This window comes from Anabrus simplex, chromosome 7 (assembly GCF_040414725.1).
Source record: "Anabrus simplex isolate iqAnaSimp1 chromosome 7, ASM4041472v1, whole genome shotgun sequence".
Classification (NCBI taxonomy): domain Eukaryota; kingdom Metazoa; phylum Arthropoda; class Insecta; order Orthoptera; family Tettigoniidae; genus Anabrus; species Anabrus simplex.
Window position 1 is genome coordinate 226,481,434 of NC_090271.1, and position 27,217 is coordinate 226,508,650.

Genomic DNA, 27,217 nt, shown 5'->3' on the forward strand with positions numbered 1-27,217 from the left:
CTGGAATCCTACAAGTTGAGCTTCAGTGGAATAACCTTTCCTAAAACCGAATTGCCTTCTATCGAACCAGTTATTAATTTCACAAACATGTCTAATATAATCAGAAAGAATGCTTTCCCAAAGCTTACATACAATGCATGTCAAACTTACTGGCCTGTAATTTTCAGCTTTGTCTATCACCCTTTCCTTTATACACAGGGGCTACTATAGCAACTCTCCATTCATCTGGTATAGCTCCTTCGGCCAAACAATAATCAAATAAGTACTTCAGATATGGTACTATATCCCAACCCATTGTCTTTAGTACATCCCCAGAAATCTGATCAATTCCAGCCGCTTTTCTAGTTTTCAACTTTTGTATCTTTTTGTAAATGTCATTGTTATCATACGTAAATTTTATTACTTCTTTGGCCTTAGTCTCTTCCTCTATCTCGACATTATCCTTGTAACCAACAATCTTTACATACTGCTGACTGAATACTTCTGCCTTTTGAAGATCCTCACATACACACTCCCCTTGTCCATTAATTATTCCTGGAATGTCCTTCTTGGAACCTGTTTCTGCCTTAAAATACCTATACATACTCTTCCATTTTTCACTAAAATTTGTATGACTGCCAATTATGCTTGCCATCATGTTATCCTTAGCTGCCTTCTTTGCTAGATTCAATTTTCTAGTAAGTTCCTTCAATTTCTCCTTACTTCCACAGCCATTTCTAACTCTATTTCTTTCCAGTCTGCACCTCCTTCTTAATCTCTTTATTTCTCAATTATAATAAGGTGGGTCTTTACCATTCCTTACCACCCTTAAAGGTACAAACCTGTTTTCGCATTCCTCAACAATTTCTTTAAACCCATCCCAGAGTCTGTTTACATTTTTATTTACCGCTTTCCACCGATCATAGTTACTTTTTAGAAACTGCCTCATACCTGCTTTATCAGCCATATGGTACTGCCTAACAGTCCTACTTTTAAGACCTTCCTTTCTATCACATTTATTTTTAACTACCACAAAAACAGCTTCATGATCACTAATACCATCTATTACTTCAGTTTCCCTATACAGCTCATCTGGTTTTATCAGCACCACATCCAAAATATTTTTCCCTCTGGTTGGTTCCATCACTTTCTGAATCAGCTGTCCTTCCCATATAAACTTATTTGCCATTTGTTGGTCGTGCTTCCTGTCGTTCGCATTTCCTTCCCAATTGACATCTGGCAAATTCAGATCTCCCGCTACAATCACATTTCTTTCCATGTCGTTTCCCACATAGCTGACTATCCTATCAAATAATTCCGAATCCGCATCAGTGCTACCCTTTCCCGATCTGTACACTCCAAATATATCAAGTTGCCTATTATCTTTAGAAATGAGCCTTACACCTAGAATTTCATGTGTCTCATCTTTAACTTTTTCGTAGCTTACAAATTCTTCTTTCACCAGAATGAACACTCCCCCTCCCACCCTTCCTATCCTATCTCTACGATACACACTCCAGTGCTGTGAGAAAATTTCTGCATCCATTATATCATTTCTCAGCCATGATTCAACTCCTATTACAATATCTGGTAAATATATATCTATTAAATTACTTAATTCTATTCCTTTCTTTACAATACTTCTACAGTTCAACACTAACAATTTTATGTCATCCCTACTCGATTTCCAGTTCCCTGTTCCCTTATCACCGCTCCCTAGGCCATGCCGTTTCCCTGAATGTACCTCCCTATTACCCTTCCAAACAAATTTCCTAACTTATACGTACCACTGCGGTTTAAATGAAGGCCATCCGAGCGCAGATCCCTATCTCCTACCCACCCATTAGGATCTAGAAATTTCACTCCCAGTTTCCCACATACCCACTCCATAGTCTCATTTAAATCCCCAATCACCCTGCAGTCAGTATACCTCCTACACAGTATTCCACTAATAACAATCTCCGCTTTCTTAAACTTGTATTGTCTATAGTGTGTTTGGTAGCACACCTAGTGCTAAACTGTATGTGTATTTTAATGCATAAGCGCTTGGATACAAGTCCATTGGCCATAATGATGTGCGGTTTGCAGTCTTCATTTATTTGTGTGCACTATTTTTGATCAAGGAATTAGTTACACCTTGCCTCACAGGCAAAGATCATTATGTGAGTGTGTGTGGTTGAGTCCAATGTGATGACTGCACATTATATGTTGTACATTGTGTGATGATGATGATGATGATGATGATGATAATGTGGTAGCGAGAGGGTGAAACCTGATGTCAGCACATGTCAAATAATGCCAATGGGGTTACTCCTCATCTGATGGGAAAATCACCATCGACATACCTCACTCCATGTGAGCACTGTGGAAAGATTTGTAACTGAACCTAGGATTTTAATACTCAGTGCAGCAATTCGGATTTGTATACTGCCACTTCTCCTGCTCTGCCAGCCAACATTCTGATGTTGACTTTTTTTTTTCTTCACCAAACAGGACTCAAACCAGCTAATGGTTTCAGACCATAAAGAATTGATGCCTTAATGATTTTGGCCTACAGGTGGGCTTCTAGTGCTAAACTTTCCTTGTTTATGCTGCTGTTATAGGTTGCATCTCCCCTGGAATTCCTCTACTATTTTTTCCCACCTCCAATACAAAGCTTGTCCTGGATATCTCCAAACTTCTTTTGTCAGATTTTTCTTGCTCATTGAAGCTACTTGATTAAGATCTTCATTGTTGATCCAATGTAATCACCTAACATTTTTCTCTGGCAATATAATTTAAAGGCACGTACTGCATTCTTATTCTCTCTGCATCAGTTATTATTGATGTTTCACTTCTATAACAATACAGTGCTTCAAATAAATGCTATGAAAAACAACTTACTATGCTTACAACAACTTAGGAACCGGCAAACGGGGCGATTTCGGACACAGAGGTGGTTTCGGACAGTATGGTAGATTTGCCATATTTTGTCGCATAGCAACTAGTCGCTGGTGCTTTGCACTTCTGCGCGCGTTTTATTTTGACCTTGAGGTTATTTTTCCCACGTTCTGTGCTTTTTATTACGAATCGACTTCATACTTTGGAAAATTTCCTGTGTGCACTGGTATTGTTAAAAATTCATGCATTATCATTAAGTGGATACTTTTGATTGTTGTGGTCAGAAGGAATGCATTATAACTATGGTTGTTAGCAAGATCAACTGACTGAAGTGTATATAAACGATTGCTGTGGAATTTTGGTGTGATTTAGTGAAAAATAGTGTTTTACGCACATTTTACTGAAAACTGAAAGCAGTCTGGGTGATTTCGGACAATGCCTAGAAATTATCAGGGCAGAAAGAAGCTGCTTCGAGGGGTAATTACGAACCAAAATTATTAGAAAAAGCCGTACGTGATATTAAAAGTGGCAAGTTGTCTTATAGGAAAGCATTTGATTTCTATGGTATGCCGTGGTCCATTCTACAAAATAAAGTGCAGAATGTACATCCAAAAAACCAATGCTAAACGAGGAAGAAGGAAATGCTCAAGGAAGCTCGTCACCCGCCGGCCATGCTCCAACCCAACACAACCTGCTACTTTCCGCCGCTGCCGCAAATAAAATGTTCTTCCTGGAAAGTCTATTTTTGGCCGTGATTTCCGCCGAGATGAAAGCAGTATAGAGACAAGTGATGGCGCTGGCAGCTGTATTTGCTGGCAGCAGCAGTGAAAATGAATGCGATGAAGCACACAATGAATGTAATGATGTTCTGGTGTTGCAAGAAGAGGCTTTCCTTGTTGCAGATTATAAATACAAGTTGAGGAACAAAGAGCATACAGGCAGTATTTTGGCCTGGCCTGAAATATTTGTTCAAGGGATGTGGATGTCAAATATTTGTGCCCATATAAAAACAGCAGAAAAGTGTTTGTGTTCCCTAACATCCCTGCTGAGGATACAATAGCTAAAGAACAAATTTTGAAAACATTTCTAGTCCTAGTTGAGAAGAGAGGAATTTTTATTTTCAAAGAAAACGTATTTTAGATTTATAGGCCATGGCAACTACATGTTCATTGTATCAACCTTTCTTTGCACTGAGATTTGTGCCATTTGTAAGAAAAAATATTAAGATTTCTCAGTAGGATCTCTGTGCAGTTTATAACTATTAATATTTTAAGTTATACAGGAAAACTTTCCATTTTCCTTGTCAGAAAGAAAAAAGATCAATCAGTAACGCGTTACGTTTATCATTACAATGATTTTAACCATCTAGTCATATTTTGGACACCCTCAGAACACTTTAAATATCACAAAACTAAAGCAAAAATAACGAAGAATTGAAGTAAAGGACTATTTATGTCCGAAATCACCTAATACGCTTTGAAACTTCGGACAGCGGTTTAAAATGAATGTTACAAGTAACTAATCTCATTTTTTAAAAAGAATGTGCGTCTGAAATCACCCCGAAGTACGGGCTGAATTCAGACACTACTTTTTGTTTTCTCAAGAAAACGTGCATCAGCGTATATTTTTCATTTGTAGGGTATTGCATTAGTTGGATATATTCCTCATTATTAGGATGATAAACAATACAATTTAAGATTCCATTCGTGAGTTAAGACGAAAATAACCTCAAAACCGTCCGAAATCACCCCGTTTGATGATAATCAAAGATTTTATTTGCAGAAAGGCTTCCCATGATTTGAATAATATACACTGTACCTCATGTTATTCCTGCTTCTGTCATTGCAGATTTTTCTTTTACTTCATCATCATCATCATCATCATCATTATCATCCCACTCCAGTCACCCTGGTGTGGCTTTTTTCTTTTCCTTCCCTAGTAGAATTATTTTTAAACTTCATCTTCTTCTTTTAACATTTTGTTTCCTGATCTGATATAACCTGCTTCACCTGACTTCATTATAGTGGATTTTTATTCCTCTTATTGCACTTTATGTTCCTTAGAATACCATTTTCAGGACTGTGACCATACCATTCAGTATCTCATCCAGATCTTATTCCCAGCTAAGGTAAAATGTATACCATTGGAAAATCTTAGATTTTGAAATTTCACACTTTAATCCGTGTTATCTTTTCTGAATTTCTCTTTGATTGCTATTATTGTCTGTTTAACCAACACATTAAGCAGAAGGGCTGAAGCAATACATTGTCTGGCAAAAGAAATTGAACACAAGTGTCCAACAAACACTTTCTTGAAAGCAAATGCAAGCTAAAAGATGAAACAAGGACATCTTCAGAACTTTTTGTGTGGGTTTAGATAATATATTTGCCTGGCAAATTGCTCTTATTTTGTTACTCCTGGTCTGGACACAGAATTTACTAAGATCATGATCCAATAATTTTTCTCATGAATTCCAACATTATCTTCATATACTTTCCTATCTTTAAAAGCTTCACTCAGCCCCATTCTTCCACTAACCATGTCTCCACTGATAGCTCGGAACATACCGCATAGACGAGCAGCTCGTCTCCGTATTCCCAAGTCTTCCCATCCCAAAGTTTGCAGTATTTTGTAACATTACTCTTTTGTCGGAAATCACCCAGAACAGATCATGTTGCTTTCCCTTGGATCTTTCCAAGTCCTCGAAACAAGTAATCCTGGTTTTGGTCCCTTTCCTTTACAGCCTTACTTCTTACGTCGTCTTCTTCTTCTTTATTTCCCATTTCCAATCTTCTGGGTCGAATTGTGAATTGCGGACCTCCACAGTTGTCTATCTCTCCATTACACTGTTCCTTCCTCCAATATTTCTTCTACGTTACTCCTCTCTTCTCGGTACTCTCCTTCACCTGTTGTCTTCTTCCTATTATTTTATCTGTAAATACTCACTTTGGAACTCTATCTTCTTCCATTTTCATCATGGATCCACACCATTTCAGCTTACTCGTCTCTCTGTATCTTGTCTTGCAGTTTAGGGAATCCAATTCCCTCTCTGATTTCTAAATTTCTGATCTTTTCCCTTCATGTCTTCCCAGTTATTCCTCTGAGGAATTTCGTCTTGGCTGCTTGGATTCTGCTTTCATCATGTTTTGTTGTTGTCCATGTGCCCACTGCATATGTTTATATTTCTGTGTAATACACTGAATACAGAATTTTCTTGCATTTCTCTGGGACGCCCCGGTTGCGAAATATACCTCTCAACAGTGGTAAAACCCCATTGGCTTGTTGGATTCTCTTTCCAATTTCTTTGTTTATTTTCCCATCTTCTGCATTTAAACTCCCCAAATATTTGAGGCCTTTCACAATTTCTAATAGTCTTCCATTTACTTCAGTGTTCCCTCTTCTCTGTTACCTCTCGTCATCACTACTGTCCTATTCTTCTCCACACTTATTTTCATTCCATATTCCTCTATCTCCTGATTCCACACAGTAACTTGTTCTTGTCCTTCAATTTCATCTTCTCCCCATGTTACTATGTCATCTGCAAAGAGTAAAGCCTTTGTCTCTTTGTTTCCCATTTTTTGTTGTACACTCTTGTGGATTTCATCCATGACTGTGATGAAGAGTAGAAGGGATAGTACACTTACTTGTCGAAGTACTATTTCTGCATTGAACCAATTTGTTTGTCTTATCTTAGTCTTCACACTACTTACACACTTTCCATACATGGCTTTGATCATTTGTATTTCTGCTCTGCCTACCTTCTTTTTTATCAATACATCATTAGTGCAACCCTTAAATACCTTTATAACCATATGAAGAGATTTGTAGCCATTATTTCTGGATGCCAGAGGTAAACTATCGTTAGTGACATTTCACTAACTATACAGAAGAACAGAAAGAAGCTGATGAGGCACATATTAAGCTACTTTAAGTCCGGCTCCATGACTAAATGGTTAGCGTGCTGGCTTTGGTCACAGGGGTTCCGGGTTCTATTCCCGGCAGGGTCGGGGTTTTAAACCTGATGATTGGTTAATTTTGCTGGCACTGGGGCTGGGTGTATGTATCGTCTTCATCATCATTTTATCCTCATCACGACACGCAGGCTGCCTACGGGCATCAAATCGAAAGACCTGCACCTGGCGAGCCGAACATGTCCTCGGACACTCCTGGCACTAAAAACCATACGCCATTTAATTTCATTTGCTACTTTAAGGCAGGTCAAAAAACAGTTCTGAACAGTAAATTATCTGCCTGCACTTTTGCTTTATGCCTGGGGGATCATCTCAGACCAGATGCACCATTTAAAGAAATTAGTGAGCCATTCCAAGGTATTTTCACCAAAATTCTTTATTTGTTTATTCCTAATATCATCCAAACCAGCAGACTTCCCTACTTAGAGCTTCTGAATGGTGTTTCAGACTTCCTCAGGGGTAAACAGTACAGTATACCTAGACAGAAGGTTGAGCAATTGGCTAGGTGAGACGTGGGAGTCTTTTCCACGTGTGTTTAGCGGATGGGACGCTTGATCTGGAGTAACATTATAGCGGTGTGCGTTGTGTTGTTTAATGCCAGATAAGTCCATTTTTTGGGCTTCTTCTTCTTCTTCTTCTTCTTCTTCTTCTTCTTCTTCTTCTTCTTCTTCTTCTTCTTCTTCTTCTTCTTCTTCTTCTTCTTCTTCTTCTTCTTCTTCCTCATGGGGCCTCTAAATTAGTTCCTAATTAGCGTTCAACCTCTAAGATCTTTTGCTACCATGTTTTTCCTTCATTCCCACCTAGATATACCTGTTCCCTTCACAAAGCTGCAGGTTGTTCTTATTGGGTCTTCTTGGATTTTTTCTCTCTCTTCACCTGATAGTCCTAGAGTGGGACTCTACCCAGCGCCTCACATTCAAAAAGTATGTATTCAACTGATTCCTCAGCTTCATTGCATTTCCTACATATATTGTTTTTTCAGATGGCAGTGTCCTGTCAACAGTCCTACTACCCATCTTATATTTTCTTTGCTGAGTTTCAACAGTTCTTTAGTATGCTTCTTGTTTGGTCCTTTTATCAGTTCCTTCGCAAGCCTGCATCGTGGAGTATTTTTAGAGTTCTCCATTTGTTTCTTTTGTACCCATTTTCCTATGTGGTATCGGTCTTGTCCATAACAAATTCCGCATACAGGTTCTGGGCCAACAAAATGTGTTTCTGCCCCTTTCCTGGCCAGTTTATCTGCCTTTTCATTTCCTTCTATACCTGCATGCCCTGGTACCCATATTATTTTGACAGTGTTGTACTTTGAGAACTTCAGGAGAAGTGAATGGCAATACCAGACAATTCTGGATATTATCTGGACTGCCTCTAGTGCCTTAATGGCTGCTTGGCTGTCCGTAAAAATGAAAATGTTCTTATTCCTAAGTTTATTTTCAGATTTTCTTCAAGACATGTTGTGATAGCTATCACTTCAGCTTGAAAGACTGTAGTGTGTTTGCCCGGGCTCATCTGGATTGATCTCTCCGGTCTCTCCCTGTTGATCCCTCCTCCTGTGCCATTCACAGTCTTTGAGCCATCAGTCCACCACACTGTATCTTCTTTTTCAGTATTCCATTTGTTGATATCCCAGTCTTCTTTAATTTTTTTTTTTATCTGGGTCTCAGACGGTTTTTCAAAGTTGTCAGAAGGCATGTGTAGAACTTCCTCTGTTATTACTCTGTTAATTTTACAGTGTCATGTTTTTCGGCTACTCTTTATATCGATATCAAATTTTTCTGTCTATTGTTTACCTATTAGCTTACAGAGTTTGATGGATATGCTGGTAACCTCTTCAGAGAAAGGATTTATGCAGTAGGCAACATGGAGATCTCTAAATAGTGGTTTTTCTTCATTAGTCTTGGAATACACATTCTTGGTATGTTCAGAGGAATTTTTTTTTTTTTTTGAGATATCTTGTATAACGATAGAGAAGTCTTTGTATCCTTCCCAGTTGGTGGGGATACCACCAATCCAGCTTATTGAAATTAGGATGGGTTTGGTTTGATGAGTACTGGGACTGAGTGCCAGATGCAATTTTGTACATTATGGGTCGATGTTGGCTGTGCGGGAATTAGTTGTCTTTTGCGTTTCCTTTCTATTTCTCCCTCTTTCCAAGCTGACCTGTCATTGTGATTTTCCTGTTATGTGTTCCTTTCATTGTTTCTCTCTTTCTATATATGACTTAAATTGCACTTACCGAGCTCGATAGCTGCAGTCGCTTAAGTGCGGCCAGTATCCAGTATTTGGGAGATAGTAGGTTCGAATCCCACTGTCGGCAGCCCTGAAAATGGTTTTCCGTGGTTTCCCATTTTCACACCAGGCAAATGCTGGGCTGTACCTTAATTAAGGCCATGGCCGCTTCCTTCCCATTTCTAGGCCTTCCCTGTCCTATCGTCGCCATAAGACCTATCTGTGTCGGTGCAACATAAAGCAACTAGCAAAAAAAAAATTGCACTTGCTTGTTCCTTTCCATTGCCTACTTAAAAGTTCTTATACTGGTGCTGATAAAGATGTTGTCTGGGTAAGTATGATTAGACCAGCATCTGTTCATGAATGACTTGGGCTATTTGGAGTTGTATATGACATTCAATTAAATGTAACTTAAAAGCTTTCCTATCTGTCGAACACACAAGTTCAGTATGATATTACATAACATACCTGTAAAAAACTACATTATTAAACAAGGAATAAAAATACACAGTATCAAACAAAGAATGACATGTTTTGTTCTTGAAAGAACATCATCAGATTCTACAAAGTCACACTTAAATATTTAGAATATTTATGTATATTTCTGTTTAAATACTTAGGAACTTGAAATCTGGAACTTATCTTTATGATGTCCTCCTTTGTCTCTACTCCTGCCGGGCTGAGTGGTTCAGGCGGTTGAGGCGCTTGCTTTCTGACCCCAACTTGGCAGATTTGATCCTGGCTCAGTCCGGTGGTATTTGAAGGTGCTCAAATACGTCAGCCTACTGTCAGTAGATTTACTGGCACGTGAAAGAACTCCTGCAGGACTAAACGCTGGCACCTCGGCATCTCCAAAAGAAACAAAAAAGTAGTTAGTGGGACGTAAAAACAATAATATTATTGTCTCTACTCCTGCATTTGCTGTGGGTTTTTTTTGGAAACCGTTTCTGTGTCGTTGGCCTGGGTCCAAAATGGCTGCAATCCGTTGACCTACTTGTCGTCGTTGTCGTTGTTGTTGTTATTGTTGTTGTTGTTGTTGTTGTTGAACATGTGTGTGTTTGACAGACTGCAAAGCTTTTAAGTTACATTTAACTAAGTCAACAGTGGAACGTATCGCTTCCTTCTTAACAAAATGTGACACTCAGATCATTTACTTCTGCCCATCACTCAGCAGTTTCCCTATATTCATCAGCCTCAATACACTAGTGTCCAAACATTAAGCATAAGTTACGAGTAAGCAGGGCAACAGGAAATAGACCGCAAATCGCACGACATATGCACCTACCAACCTTACTTGTTCGCTCTGTATAGGAAAGGAGTGTTCCCTGCTTTGACTAGCGGTGTAACCGCAAGGTAAACACAGCCAGTGCCTACACCCCATATTTCCTCAGTCGTATTTGCCCAGTTATAGTGTGTGGAGCGTAGCCTCATGGTGAACGTGACAACATAATGGTACAACGATGACATTTGGATCCCATTTTGCAGGGTAGAATACTCGGCCCCCTGGAAGCAGGCCATACGCAGACCGAAGTCGCTGTATCCTTGAATGTGCCACAAAGTGTCGTTTCCAGGCTTTGGAGCCACAGGAGATGTTAGTCGTAGGCCAGTACCAGGTCAACCAATGGTAACCAACCCGCAGCAGGACCGATATCTGGCCTTAACTGCCCGATGAAATCGGAGTGCACCTGCTAGACAATTGTCAGCAGAGCTTGCAGCCGTCTCAGGGGTTGCCGTTTCCTGGCAAACTGTGTACCGGAGGCTCAGAACAACAGGGCTGTTTGTCCGATGTCCAACGGTGTGCGTCCCGCTCACTCCAGCACGGAGACGGGCCCGTTTACTATGGAGCTGTCAGCATCAAAACTGGACCATGAATGAATGGAGGCATGTGCTCTTCACAGATGAATCCCACTTCAGTTTGCAGAACGATTCCCTTCGCACATTAATCTGGAGAGAAATGGGTAGCCGATTTAACCACAGGAACATCGTGGAACAGGACCAGTATGGTGGTGGTGGCGTCATGGTGTGAGGCGGCATCATGTTGAATGGCCGTACGGACCTGCACATCTTCATGTATGGTCCGAGGAACACTGTTAACACTAAGAGATACAGGGATGAGGTACTGAGACCACATGTTCGACTCTTCAGAGCTGCGGTTGATCCAGACTTCCTCTTAATGAACGATAATGCCCGACCGCACTGCGCTGCTCTGGTGGATGAATTTCTGGCTGGGGAAGACATTCATCACAGGGACTGGCTAGTGAGGTCTGCGGATCTGAATCCTATAGAATATGCCTGGGATGCATTGGGGAGGTGAATTGCATCCTGTCAGTCTCCACCAAGGACCCTCCAACACCTACGCATTGCCCTTTCAGAGGAATAGGATCGACTGCCACAAGAGCTCTCGGACCATTTGATAGAGAGCATGCATGTCGCTGCAAAGTATGTGTGGCCGTTAGGGGTAACCATACACCCTATTAACAGCATATTTTGTTGTGGAAGACATTGCCAAGTTTTGTTAGTTGTTGTCTTAGGTGTACCTTAGCTATCAGAACCTTTCTGACACTGTTTTTTTGGACAAGTTGTGTGACATATGGTGTGTGAGTCAGCTTCCGTTTGTTCAGCAATTCGTCTGACATTCCTATCAGGCGGAATGGCCTTGTTTAGTGATAATGCTTAACTTTTGGACACTAGTGTATATCCCCAGCTTGTAATGTGAGTGATGAAGTCGCCAACAACGCTGCTGAAGTTTACACATTCTCTAAAAGCAAACTGTTTTGAAGGTGATTTGTAGAATGATGTTATAGTGATACCTTTGATTTCTGCAATTGAAGGTTAATGTGACAGGCCTGGAAACAGTAGTCCAAATGAAATGGAACCTGGAATTTCTGATATAGGCACCTAACTTCATCCCTCCTCTTGTGCAGTTTTGCAACTTATAAAAACAATCACAACCACCACCATCTCACCATTTATTTCATTACTATGACGACTAAACAATATTTCCACATCAGTGATGCTCGCTGTTGATGGATTCTGTAAAAATCTGAATATGCAAATATTTCCATTACAGTAGCTTGCACATTGGAAATTGGATTCTTTATAATTTGTGTTACTTACACTTTTTAGATAGAACTAATATTTCCAGAGGTATTTGGAAGTTTGTGAAAAATATAACAATTGTGATTATCTCCATTATTATTCCTTGCACAGTAAAAGTGCTCAAAACATAAAAGATCAGAAAGTATATTTTACACAACTTTTATTTTATACAGTTTTTGTTAAAGCTAATCTTAACAGACACTGATGTGGAAATATTGTTTAGTCATCATGGTAATGAAATAGCTGGTGGTGATGATTTGTATAAGTTGCAAAACTGCACAAAGAAAGGGGGCTGAAGGTAGGTTCTTACAACCTGTGACAATAAAGTTTGGGAATAGTCCTGTACTATCAACATAGATGAACAATGCACGACAGTGACCTTACTGTCCTTCGAAATAGTCCCCTCCCATAACTATGCACTGCTGAGATTGGTGATACATGTCCTGGAAACTTTGCAGGAAGGCTTCCTTTGGGATGGTGTTCAAAAGCCTCGTCACATTTCGTTGGATGTCAAGAATATCGTCAAATCTCTTTCCTTTCAAAGCGAGTTTGAGTCATGGGATCTTTTTCCGATGAGGGGATCCCGGAGAACGCCAGTCCATGCTTTGCCATTTCATTTCAGGGTTGTACCTGAGACACCAGGTTTCATCCTCAGTGACAATATGGTTCAAGAAATTTGGTGTCGCATCCGCCATTTCGACAAAATCCTGTGAAGCCTCTAAACGTGCCTGCTTCTGATCATCAGTCAAGTGATGTGGCACAAGACAAGAACACGTTTTCCTCTTCCCTAACATCTGGGTAACGATTTGTCGCATGGATTCATGGTTAATCTGCAGTTCATCCGCTGTCATGCACACAGTTAGTCGCCGATCGTTCGTGATTAATGTCCTCACCTTCTCAATGTTTTTGTCACTGACGGTGGTCGCCGGTCTTCCGCTACGGGGGTTGTCAGAAACACTTTCTTGGACTCCTCGTAAACAGGCGATCCATTCATGCACACACTTTAAGGACAGTGCTTGATCTTCATAAACACGTACCAGCATCGCATGCGTTTCTTTCAGTGTCTTGCCAAGCTTAAAACAAAACTGTACATTGATCTTTTCATCGTTCATGTTCCTGTTTGCAGTTCAGAACCAATGCACTAAACACACACTCTGTCAAACAGGTCTTAGACAGCACACACACAATGCTCAACTGAACAATGTTGGGAGCAGGTGGTCAAAACCTGCTGCGACACAGGTGCAGCGTTGTGTGTTGCCAGTGTTGCTGGATCAACCGTTGCGACTTCGTTCACCAAACTTCATTGTCACATGTTGTATATCAGAAATTCCAGGTTCCATACTTTCCACTGTTGACTTAGTGAAATGTAACTTAAAAGCTTTCCAGTCTGTTGAACACACAAGTTTATTAATAATAATAATAATAATAATAATAATAATAATAATAATAATAATAACAACAACAACAACAATAGTAATACTGAAGGATTAAGAACTTTATTTTATTTACAATGAGGTGTGAGACAAGGTTGTGGACTTTCTCCTTTGTTGTTCATAATCTATAGGAACAACATAATGCAGGAATCGAGGCATGAAAGGCATGGATATTTCATACATCTAGATGGCATACTCTTTGCTGATGATGTTGTATTGGTAGCATCATCAGATGATAATCCTCAGTGGTCAACCATGCCTACTGGCATGTTTATTAATCTGACGTTTTTCGTATGTAAATGACTTCGTACAGCCTCAGTGCGAGCAACTTATGTGTTTGTATCAACACACCAGAGAGTGCAGCACTATCTGTCATTAACACGGAAGATCGTTGCTTTTACGAGACTAGGAATTTTATCTCTTTGAAGAGAATCTTTGCTTTGTTCTGAGGAGATGAACTAACAATGGAGGCCACGCAATTGGGAGCAGCTTTCCTGTGTTACAAATGGCTGTTTAACATATTTAAACTTACCCTATTCTAGCTTACTACTTATTGTTTTCATCATTCATATGCCAGGTACGTTGATTCTTGTTTTATACCGATTTTACTTTTGCCGGGATATTCATTTGATTTAATTATAACTGATTGATACGCGTCTTCCGGCCCACAGCATGAATGGAATGTGTGTCTGTTGTTATTATTATGATTATGCGGTGTTGGTAACTGGGTCTCAAACTGATTTTGATGTGCACTGCGTTATATGGCATTTTGCCATCGAATGTGTGTAAGCACGCTGTGTCGACTCGAAGCTCCATTCTGGTTGTACGCAGCATGAGACATGGTGGTTGTGAGCACGGAATATTTATCCGATCCCGTTATTAAATTGTTTGGACTGTGCACGCTGTTGGCTGTATGATGCGAGACCCATTGTTGTGACCAGGTGAGTTGTGCTATGTGGATTGGTGTTGATCTAATAAAATGGAGCTGCCACTCAATTTTTGGCCATGCTGGCATATGTGTGAATGTGCGGGTGCGTGTCCGTGAGTCAGGGGAGTGCAAAGGTGATGTATCGGTCAGTTGTATTTTCCCTTTAAATCGTGGTTGTGTGTTTTGTGTTTGATCTCGCTACTGCATTATTTATTTTTGCCGTGTCTTGATCTTGGCCAATGGCTCGCCCGTGAGGCCGCCATATTTGTTTACTTTATTCTTTTGGGTTGTGCGCATGCCCGTTTGTATCTTTGGGATTTTAATCTTTGAGCCTTGGTACAGAGATGTTGGTCTCTGTGGGATGTTATTATCTAATGTTTTTGTTCTTCTTGCTACCTTATTCTCCACGAATGCGTGGAGGCTTTGATGAGATGATGCTATTGTTGTGTGAATAATGGCATGTAAACACGCAAGTACTATGAATAATAAGGGATCTCGTGAAAGAAACGACCTTATTGTGCTGTGTAAATTGTGATAATAATGCTACAGGATGTATCAAGTTTGTATTAGAGGAGGTGAGCTATGTGGCAATTTTTAATTTTAATGTTGGAGTGTAATAACGAGACGCTCGCTTGATGATGTTGAGAGAATGCTTCAACAAGGTATGCTATTGTTTGAATCCTTTAACTATCTTTTTATTACTGGCTTTTCTCACTATGACCTTTATTTCAATTTTATTTTATCAATAAACCCCCTGTAAATTTCATTCTGATTTTTATTGGAGTAGTGTTAATTTCATTTCCTTGTTCACCGATAATGAGGGACATCTCCAGTTCAGGGCTGTGTTTCAGCCTTTCCTAGTCACGTTCCACGCTAATTTTCTCCTGATGTGGGTATATAACATTGTGTCTTATAATACCGGTAAAGGAGGGGTGTGGTTCAGTGGTCAGTATTTAATATCCAGAAAGTCTCTTCAGAATTCGACATGATCATTTCACCAGAAAAGAGCAAAATAATGGCCTTTAAGGGGAAGGACCCTATCCCCAGTAAAATCTGTTTAGATAATAAAATTTATCTGGGATACAATTTATCTTATCAAGGGGAAATTGATATCTCTGCAAAAATAACCAAGTTTACCAGAACAACAGGAATTATAAATCACCTTATGAAGCCGTCTCTTGTCCAAAAACACATTCGCTTACGTCTTTATAACACTTTAGCCAGACCAACACTGCTATGGCAGTGAGGCATGAGCAACAGGAATTCAAGACATTTTCAGAATTACAGCATGTGAAATGATGTTCATGCGCAGAACAGCAGGCTATACAAAATGGGATCGTAAAAGAAGTGAAGATGTGCTTAAGAGACTGAATGTGAAACCAGTAATCAATTACATCTATGATTACCAAGAAAACTGGGAACGTCACGTTCAGAGGATGGAATCTGGAAGACTACCAAAGGAGATCCTACGCTACCAACCAAGAAGCGATGGAAAGAAAATGCAAGACCGTAACAGGCCACATGGCCCAACACTTGGACGGACGGATTGATTTTCATTTACATATGAGGTGATAGTATTCAATTCCATATAAAAAGAGTTAATTCTCTTCAAACGTCGATTGACGGTGGTTTATATAATGTTATTGTAGTGACCCCTTTGATTTGTACAGTTAGAGCTTGTGATAGGCCTGAAATAGAACCTGGCATTTCTGACATAGGCACCTAACTTCAGCCCTCTTCTTGTGCGGTTTTGTACAATCACCACCATAAAGAAAATATATAAGTCAGTACGGAACAATTATGATATTCTTAAACTGCAGTCACCACCACTATCACCAGTTATTTTGCTATCATGATGACTAAACAGATATACAAAGAAAGGAACTGTAAACTCTGTGGAATACAATATACAGTGATTTCTCTGTATAGAAAGCAGAACTATGTGGTAAAGTTACTCCACGGAACAGTTCCATGCTCACATTAGATGGACCTATAGCATAATCATGGAACTGTTTGTGAGTCGGTGCCAGTTGGTTAAGTAATATGTTTTTAAGTAATGCAAATGTTCAGAGCTTCATTCCTGACTAAGTTATATACCTTCCCCAGGTATTAACAGTGGTGACAGGTGCATAATCTTTCATGTATTGCACTTTTCTAACCTAATGACCTCATTTTCTTCCTTCTTTTGTTCTATTTAATAAATCTTAAATTTTGTTTCCCTCTAGGGATCTGCTTGAGCATATGAGCCTCCATGGTGTTCAAGAACCTGAAGAGTACATCTCCAAAGCTGCGCAAGAGAGAAAATTACCTTCCAGGTCTCCTGACAAGGAAACAGCTGAGGTATAAAACAAATATTTGTAAAAATGTGGAAGAGAAAATGGAATCATATTGTATCATTTATCAATGTTTTAAATATTTGTTGTGCTTGACGTGTGTTTTGTGGAAAACTATGGAATCTGTTTGTGGAAAAACCATCATATCTTTTCAGTAATGAACTTGTACTTTCCAGAACAATATGTGTAAACATCCATCAGGTGGCTCTGAAATTTAGGACTCAGTAGTTTTGATGAAATTATTTTTTTCTTTCTCTTCAAGGATTGCAACAACTATTGATGTATTTCATTGATTGATGTATCAGGCAAGATGTTCAACCAGTGACAACTACTGTGGTTTCAGACCACAGAGGGGATGGCAGGGCCAGATTTTCAGTATGCATCAAGTGATTGAAATATGATATTATAATAATCGTATGGCCTCAGCTGCCGTGTGCAAGCATTTTAATTTGACGCCATCCGAGCTGCTTGCTCGTCAATCTCAATGTTCTGTTTTACTCTAGGCCTACTATATGGCAGAATAAACCGAAACTTTCTTCGGTATCTATGGCTAAATTTTTATGAATTTTGTTGGGTGAACACCAAAAAACATATGCCGACATCATACGACATTTTTTTTCTGCTCTTCAAAAATCCCACTACATCTGTCAGGATTGAACCACTACCTTGGGATCTAGAGGCCAACACTCTACCACAAACTGATCCACGGAGGGAGCTGAAAATGCTATGAGAGGAATAGACAGTTATGTTAATGTTTTGTAGATCTAGAGTGCCAGAGTTCCCTGGGAAAAGATGTTAATCGTACTGCACATTTGTGGGATTAGGAGTGGGCTGTTACAGCCAATCAAAGGCATTTAGGTTGACAATCAAGCTGCAATGAGAATTGATGGTAGAATGAGTTCTTGGTTCAAAGTATTTTCAGGGGTTAGACAATGCTGTAATACTTTACCCTTGTTGTTCATATTATACAATGGCTTATTTACTGAAAGGTACAAAATGACATTACTGAAAGGGGGGGATTCATTTGGGTGGAAATATAGGAAACCTGTGCTGACAATTTGGTGTTAATGACAGACTGTACTGAAAGCACAGCTTGGAGCTTGGAAAAAAAGGTGCAGTGAATATGATATGAGATGAGACTGAAGTGATGTCATTAGGGAAGAAGTCCAGTAAGGAACATGAAACTGGAACCGGTGGATCATTTCAAATATTCAGGATATGTATTCTCTCAGGACGGTAGTAAGAAGTGAAATTGAATTGAGGTGATGGAAAACTAATGCATTCTCACAGTTGCTATCAACAGTATTCTGTAAGACAGAAGTGAGCACTAGAATGAAACTAACTTTAGTCTTTTCCAGACTGGTTTTGCTGTACAGGAATGAAAGCTGGGTGGCTTGAGTACATCTTGTTTATAAGTAAAACAGTTGGGAAACATAGCAGGTTGGTAATTGGGATGAGATAGAGGATATTTGGAATAAACTTGATGAATAAAGCTGTACCCATAAACTAACTCTGCTGGTGGGGTCATATGATGCAAATGGAGGTAACAGTGGTAACAAAGAGGACAAAGAATAGTGGGGATAGGGTGGGAAAGAACATTGGGGTACTTCTAAGGACGTGGGAAAGGGTTGGGTTACGTGGCCACTGAGTGATACAGGTGGTGCAGTTGGTGAGATAAGCAGTGAAAAACCAGATTTAGAAGACAAGGAGTGTAAAGAAGTAAAACTTGAAAATCAGGGTGCCATGCCATACAGAATCAAAGGCCTGATTAAAATCAAAGGTGATCAGAAGGGATAGACAGGCTAAGTTGTTGGCAGTTGATTGAATGAGGCAGAAGAGCTAGCTAGTGTGAGGTGGAGAGGCCTAGACAGAATTCACATTAGAATGAGAGTAGTAACTGAAGGGATTTCAGATAAGGGAGTAATTGGTGGCGAGGATTGGGATGAGGCAGATGGGGCAGTAGGAATCCAACTTGCTGAGGTCTCTTCTGGATTTAGGGAAAAGGATCATTGTGGATATCTTACTTCATTGATAATGATACTCCTTAAGTGCAAGACAGTATGTATACTGAGCAAGTGGCCATGCAGTTTGGGTCATGTAGCTATCAACTTGCATTCAGCAGATAGTGGGTTTGAATTCCACTGTCGGCAGCCATGAAGATAGTTTTCCATGGTTTCCTATTTTTACACCAAGCAAATGCTGGGGCTGTACCTTAATTAGGGTAATGCTTGCTTCCTTCCCACTCCAAGCCCTGTCCCATCGTCACCATAATACCTATCTGTGTTGGTGCTAGAGTGTTTCAAATGGTGTCTTTAGACTTGTCTTGTAGTACTCTGTCCTACGTTTAGTCACTATAACTTACAAAACCTTGTGACCAGGTGTGTTGAACATTTGAAAATTGTGCTGAATTTGCAAAATGTCTAAATATCTATGATCTAAATGGATCAGAAACTATGGTAAATACATTCAGAAGGATAGAGAGAAATCTATCTGGGGAATCAAGTAAGCCCAAGAAGTCTGCACCGGAATGTGCCATAGATTACCGGCATCAAGAAATTGGGGGTGTCGGCACAGTGGGACATACAGCCAAGCACTTCTACCGCATCTGTGGAGCCTATGGACTGGGAGTGAGCTATAGATGTTGTAGCAGTCACTGAGTATCTCTTGCAGACCATATATAACCATCTGAAGCTCGTGGAGGAGGCATGTCAGGCAGCTGAGTTTGACAGGATTTACTTTATTTCAGTCAGAAAGACTTGAGATTGTGCCTTAGACATAGCCCATTCATGTCCTTTTATCATAGCAAGAATCTGGTAGAAATGCATGCATAATAACAGTAAATTTTGACATAGTATAAAGATTTTGTTGGTATAGAATGAAGTATGTCTTCAGTATGTATTTTTCTCAACCACATTGTACTTGAAATAGACTTTCAGCTTATTAGCTTGTAATGAGCACCATGCATACCCAATGAGATTTTAAGTTCAGACAAAAAAGGCCAACCTGACACCAGTCAGAGCCAAACCTGCAACCTTTAGATTTTGCATCTGAAGCTCTTCTGATTGAGCTATGATGGCCTTATTCATTTTTGTTTTGTTGGAATGAGCTACAGGTTTGACGCTGCTTCAGCATGTGCTATATGTACTCTACACAACCTAATAAGCTGAAAAATCTATTTCCAGTGAAGTATGTTTTCTTGCAGTCTGAGTGACAACTGCTAGTGAAAAATGTGTCTGGATTTGTTTGATTTCATAATGAATGACTCGCATAGCTCTAATTTTTAACAGCTTGGTTTCTTTTTACTTCACTCTTTTCTTTGCTGGAAAGAATAACAAAATACCATATTTGTTCATGTATATTTCACCGAAACTTATATCACACACCTTATTTTTTGATATGGAATTGGGGGAGAAAAATAATCCTCATTAGTTTTTCTTCATGTGTTAGTATAAGTACCATAAGGTACACCTTGCATTATGCATGCCTACTGTCAGCTCAAGATCGAACGGTCTTCCGTAATCCTCCCCTTTCCACTTTTCGACCCGTGGAACGAAATCATGTTTTATAACTTTAAAAGAAGTATTTATATCTAAACAAATTTCATTTACTAACTTCCTGCATATACAGTACATCACATCCTGATAAGCTCGAATTTTTGGAAAAAAGTGAGAGAGATGCATCAGTAAATATGGTATTTCAAATCAATCTTATACAATCTTACTTCCATTAAATTTTTTAACAAGTATTTCTCTTTTATTTTCAGATGTCTCAACTATCTGTAAGCGGGTGTGATTCAAGCCCCAATAAACGTTACAAATGTGTGGGTTGTCCTTATGTGAGCAATAGCAAGAGCCAATTCCTGTATCATAAACAATTCCATAGACCTCGTGGTGCTCCCTTCAAATGCGGACTGTGTTCCTATAATGTTAGTCGCCGTCATCTTCTACATCAACACCTGCGTGTACATGGCATATTGATTCCTCCTCAGAAGAGTCCCTCCAAACCTAGTTCCAAGGATGAAGTCAACGAAATTGAAGAGGTTAGCTCAGCATCAATGCCACTTGCCTGCTCGACACCATTAGACACTCGTACTATGATGGAAATTCCTTTAGTGTGGGTATCACGTGAAGGGAAGTTTTCAAAAATGTTCAAGTGCCGATATTGCCCACATGTGAACCTTCGCAAGGCCAACATTCAAGAGCACGAAAAAATGCATCGTGTACGAACCAAGAATTTGAGTGAAGCACTAGATGCAGCAGGGAGAGATGTCACAGGCAAAATGAAAGAAGGTGGGACTGGGTCATCTCCTCAAGTTCAGCAGCATCGGTGTCCAGATTGCAACTATGTTTGTAACAATGCTGGAGTATTATCCTCTCACGCTAAAGTGCATCAGGGATTGTATGGTCAAGTTCACTGCCTTGTTGATGCTTCACGTAGTGATGAGGCACAACTGGAAGAACTAAATGCTTCCATAGTTGGCAGTGAGGTGGAGATGAAAATGTCTCCAGTTTTCCAGAATGACAGACGCTCTAGTGTTGAAGAAGGTAAAGCTGTTCAGGAATTCGATCATTCAAGGGATGTTACTGTGGGGAACAATGAACTTGGAATTACTAGTGATAGTGATACAAATAATGCTCACATTGAAACAGAAGGTGAAAAGGAAACAAAACTATTATTTTTCTGTTCTCATTGCCCAGCTCGATTTCTTTTTGCTAAAGAGTTAAATATTCATGTTAGATTTCATGAAGTCCGTCTGGCTCACAGATGTGAATCGTGCACATATACAGCTCGACAACGTCCTCATTTGTTGGCTCATCTCAAGGTTCATACTGATGACTATCAAGAAAAAACAAACACTTTGGTTAAAATGTATGAAACATCTGAGAAACACCCTCGACCACGTTCTGCAGTAATAGTGGAAGGCCCTGGAGTCTCCGGTCCTGTTTGGGTGGTCATAAGTGGAGGTACTCAAGTTAACACTAACCCAGCTGAAGAAGCTCCTTCACAAGTTAATAAGAAATCATATGAAGGACACAGTAAAGCTATGATTAAACAGTTTTCTTGCATGAAGTGCCCTGCCCGCTTTTTTAAAAGTGTTGCTCTGCAGTACCATATATCTCTCCATGGAGGATCTGGTTTATACAAATGTAGACATTGTGACTATGCAGTGAAGACCTATGGAAATCTAGTGAAACATGAGATGATTCATAGTCCATCATCAGAGAAAATCAAGACATCACCATCTAAACATAAGAATGGTGTAGTTCCTCTGTCTGGAACGGACTTGTTCCAGCACAAATCTGAGGCTCTGAAACAAAGTATAAATGAGATTCATACTACTCACCAAACCACAGTCCATGTTGACCCCCAATTTGGGATCTTAATGCATGGGAATCCAGATTTCATTTATCCTATGTATTTCAAGAATGGCCGTCTGAAAGAAAAACGTTATAAATGTCATAAGTGCCCGTCAGCGTTTGAGAAACGAGAACAGTACAAAGTCCATCTCTCATTGCATGGTTCTAAACAGCGTTATAAATGTGAGAAGTGTGATTATTCTGTCAAATATTATGCCAACTACATCCAACATATGCGTAAACACCAACATAACGAAGATGCTCAAGCTGCCCGTAAAGCCGAAAATTCTGCTCTTGAACCCACAAAAAAGGAACCTGTAGATGATGTGGACATAGAAGGGGACTTGCTTACTCCTGAAGATATGCCACCACTCTTACCGCGTTGTGTGAAATCTATCAGTGCTCCCCCACAGCTGTCAATGGCTGATAAGCAGACAATGATGCTATTGGAACAGAGACAATGCAATGCCTTAAACAGTGCCAGGGAATCAACTGAAGAGCTGCTTCGTAAAACATTCTGGTGCCCTCACTGTCCCTACTCTAGTCAACGTCGAGATGGTGTAGAAAGCCACATCAAGCGACACATAGCTGTCTCAGGAGTGAAAGGAAATTTCACTTGTGTCCATTGTGATTATTCTGTTCCCCAACTACACTTCCTTCGTGAACATAACAAAGTACATTTTGGCATGCATAAGAAGTTCCTTCCTGAAGCATACATGAAATGTGATCGCATTGAGCTATGGGTTCAGGATGAATTCAAGGAGAATGGTACAGAGAATACTACAGATAAAATACCTGCGGTAAATGAACCTACTGACAAAAAGCTGTTGTTTCAGGATAATGGTCCTTTGCTACCATATTCTGAAAGATTTTACCCTCTCCTGTCCCAGGATGTGCTTTCTGACTTTAAAGATAATCTGGATGAAGAGAAAGTTTATGTAGATATTCGTACTGGTGAGTCTCTCTCCAACAACACTTTTGCTGGAGTCATGAACAGTGTTGCACTTGAGGAAGGTGCATGTGAGGCAAATTCTGCCAGTGGAAAAACTGATGCTGATGATGCAGATAGTCTGTCTACCACTAGCACAACTGATTCTAGCAGTTCATCTACTTCGTCTAATTCATCTTCTTCATCATCTTCAACTTCATCCTCCTCGTCTTCATCATCATCTTCTTCTTCAACAAGCTCCTCAACCAATCCCTCTAATGAGGAAAATAAATCTGCTTCAAGTAGTGAGGAAAACTGTGCTGCAGTAAATAATAATGAAGAGGTTAAATCGGTGACAGAAGATCCTGAGAGTTCTTCTGACAGTTCAGTTGACTCTTTAAGAGTGACTAATGTATCTTCATCTCAGTGAGGTAAACTAGGCAGCCACTGTTGAAACAGTTGTGGCTTGTTGTGGTTCCTTTATAACTATGAATGTGATGAGAATAATTACTGTCAACTTCTTTCCTGTTCTTTTTTCATGTCTGAGAAATCTTTTAATTTATTGCTCATTGTGATAAATTTCATACAGGTTTGCAGAGTTAATGGTTAGTTGGAATGAGGAGAACTATGTAACTTATGTTAGTTGTCCATTTTTCAATACGGAAGCACAAAATAGTTACCATTGACATAAGATACATGTGCTCTTAGACATTTTTTAACATGAAGGACATTTCTAATGGCAGCCAGGTTCCTGCCATTTGTTTATTACTAGGACTTAATCTTCAGTCAGTAAGAAAAGAGCATGTAAATATGGGATGTATGTGAAGGCAAACACTTGTTATGATAATTTCAGTAGTTATCAGATCTATGTTCAAAACTTGCTCTTCATTTGTTCATATATATGTATATATACAGTATTATGTATTTTTGTAATGAATTCCTCGAGTTACCTCTAAGCATGGCATACAGAAGAAGAAGTGTAGTTTCTTTTGCTAATACCTATGGTTTATATGTGTATAGGAAAGCGAAGGAGAGCAGTGTTAGCCTGTAAGTATGTGTGGATAGAGCACATATATGGAAAGACATGGGTAAAATTTTCAGCCACAGCCTTTGCCATTGGGGGATACAGTGGTGGTGATCATTGTTGACAAAGAGATGCTGTTGTGAGGTAAAGGGAACAGGGAGACAGGCGAGCCAAGAGAATGGAAGAAAGGAGTGGTTGTCTAATGTTAAGCCTGGGTGCTTCCCTAGCAGCAGTTAATGTCCACCTTCGGAATTTCTTAGGACAAGAGAGTAGGAAGATGAATGTAAATGGCCAGGCTGAGTGGCTCAGACAGTTGAGGCACTGGCCTTCTGACCCCAACTAGGCACGTTCGATCATGGCTCAGTCCAGTGATATTTGAAGGTGCTCAAATACGTCAGCCTCGTGTCGGTAGATTTACTGGTACCTAAAAGAACTCCTGCAGGACTAACTTCTGGCACCTCGGTGTCTCCAAAAACCATAAAAAGTAGCTAGCAGGATGTAAAGCAAATAACATTACTATTGAATGTAAATGTATAAGGACTTCTACTGTAAAACAGTCCTCAAATGTGATGGTGCTGGGTGTGAATGGGTTTTCACTTTGCTAGAGTGTTGGTATGTTCTTGCTTTTTGTTAAGAAGAAAGCCATACTTTCCAGCGTTGACTTAGTTAAATGTAACTTAAAAGCTTTTCAGTCTGTTAAAGACACGAGTTCAATATTAAGAGGGACGTACTATATCGTTTTACACTTTTATTTTTTGTACGTCCGGGTATGGTTCACATTTCACTTTTGAAGGTGGTGACGTGTAACTAGTGTCTTGTTCCACCGTTTGGTAGCAGCACACGCACAGGGGCCAACGAATGTACTCGTCATAGCCATTTCATAACAACACTGTCAGCGTAGGAGCAGACAACATGGAAAGCAACCGTCAGGGACAGCGCTATACGACTTGGTTCCTATGGAAAGAAGGCGTGACCACTGCAGAAATTCATCGACGCTTGGTGACTGTCTGTGGAGATGATGCGCTGTCACGGAAAACAGTTTACAACTGGGTGGAAGGTTGGAAAACAGGGTGCACATCGGTGGACAAAGGACCCAGATCTGGAAGGAATGTGACAGTGTCAACACCAGCCAACATTACCCGGGTCGAACAGGCCATTCAAGGAAACAGAGGAATCACATTTATGGAAATGGAGGCAGCCACGGGAATTAGCCGAAACACCCTGCGTCGGATCATGCACGGCCACTTACAGTTGGGGAAGGTGTCATCCACGTGGGTGCCTAGACGCTTGTCTGCAGATGAAAAGCAGAGGCATGTGGACGTGTGCAGAGAACTTTTGCAACACCGTGATCAAGATCCAGCCGACTTCATGGGTAGGCTTGTGACTGGTGATAGACATGGCTCCATTACCATGAGCCGAGAGACCACCACTGGCATTGATCAAATGGGATTCACGGTGCTGCCACACCCACCATACTCTCCGAGCTTGGCACCAAGTGATTATTACCTGTTCGGGAAGAAACCTCTGCACGGTCCCCATTTTGCGGATTTTGCAGAACTGGACTTAGCTGTCAAGGCGTGGGTACACAGCACTCCAAAAGAATGGTTTCAGGAAGGTCTGGAGAGCCTGACACATCCATGGAAAAAGTGCATACAGTTACAAGGAGATTATGTTGAGAAGGTGGACATAACAATTGATGTGTAATGTACGTCATTTGGGTAGAAAAAATAAAGTGTAAAACAATATTATATGCCCTTCGTATATAACACTATAACATACCCGTAAAAAATACACACTATTAAACAAAGAATTTTAATAGTGTGTGTTTAGTGAATGAAAACCTATAACCTGTTTTCCAGTCATTGACTGGGTCAGGAATGGAATGAATGAAGCCCCCATCTTGCGGCGAGGATAGGAATTGTGCTGGCTGCCGAGGCCTGTCGCACTCCTCTCGGGCAATGATTAATGACTGACAGATGAAATGAAATTATATTGGAGAGTGTTGCTAGAATGAAAGATGATAGGGAAAACTGGAGTACCCTGAGAAAAACCTGTCCTGCCTCTGCTTTGTCCAGCACAAATCTCACATGGAGTGACCGGGATTTGAACCATGGAACCCAGCGGTGAAAGGCCAACGTGCTGCCACCTGAGCCTTGGAGGCTAGTATGTATTTAGTACTAGGACTTAATCTTCGGTCAGTAATAAGAGAGCATGTCAATATTGTAATTGTGTGTATTTTTACAAGTTTAGTATGTTAGAGTGTTATATTGAACTTGTGTGTGACAGACTGAAAAGCTTTTAAGTTACATTTACAGTGTTGGTAGTTACGCCAATATGGAAAGCAGGCAGAGTCTGCATTGAAGCTGGTATAAGATGTTGGATGAAGTTCACTCATAACGCCCTTGTATGGTGATGCTACTCGTGGAAGTGGAGCTGGGTATATGTAGACAGCACGTCTTGCAGTGATTGTGTTCACAGGGGAAAGAGCTAGAAGGGAGTACATATTGTTGTGACTCATAACAAGTGAGAATGTTCTTCATCCAACATCGTCTACCTGCTTCAGTGCAGACTCTGACCAGCTTCCTATACAGGCTTAACCATCAACACTATCAAACAAATATGTGGCCACTGCAATACCTACAAAACCCAAAACATTGATCTTCCTGTCCCTGTTCACACCTAGCATCATTGGACAACATCTGATGATTGTTTCAGTGTTTAAGTCCTTAAACATTTACTCCATCTTCCCACCCTCACTCTTAGGTAACCATTTCCTTTTCCATTCCCTTGTCTTGCCTATCTTCACCCTCCCTTTATCACATAACAGCATCTACTTGTCAACAGTGATCACTACCATTCTTCTTTTGTCCTCATCTGATGAAGGGTGTAGCTGAAAATGTTGGACTCGTGTCTTCCTTTTGAGTTTACTCTATCCATGGTTGTTTACAAAAGTCACTGCTCTTCGTCTGTTTGATATACATATATATTTTGTTCTAGAGCATTTATAATATGTATGGTTTGCAAGAAAACAATTCAAGTGTCACTGGGTGTTCTAG

The 27,217-nt window shown here is 40.1% G+C and overlaps 1 protein-coding gene across 1 annotated transcript in view; it reads left to right on the plus strand.

The window, feature by feature from the left end:
• The window catches only part of LOC136877787 (uncharacterized), a 144,250-nt gene extending 118,614 nt beyond the window's left edge, over window positions 1-25,636 (plus strand). The window contains exons 9-11 of the mRNA XM_067151994.2: window positions 16,745-16,859; window positions 20,616-22,087; window positions 22,190-25,636. Coding sequence (XP_067008095.2) covers window positions 16,745-16,859; window positions 20,616-22,087; window positions 22,190-23,567 — 2,965 coding nt within the window. The 3' untranslated portion in view covers window positions 23,568-25,636. The remainder of the gene's footprint in view (window positions 1-16,744; window positions 16,860-20,615; window positions 22,088-22,189) is intronic.
• The last annotated feature ends 1,581 nt before the right edge of the window (window positions 25,637-27,217 follow it).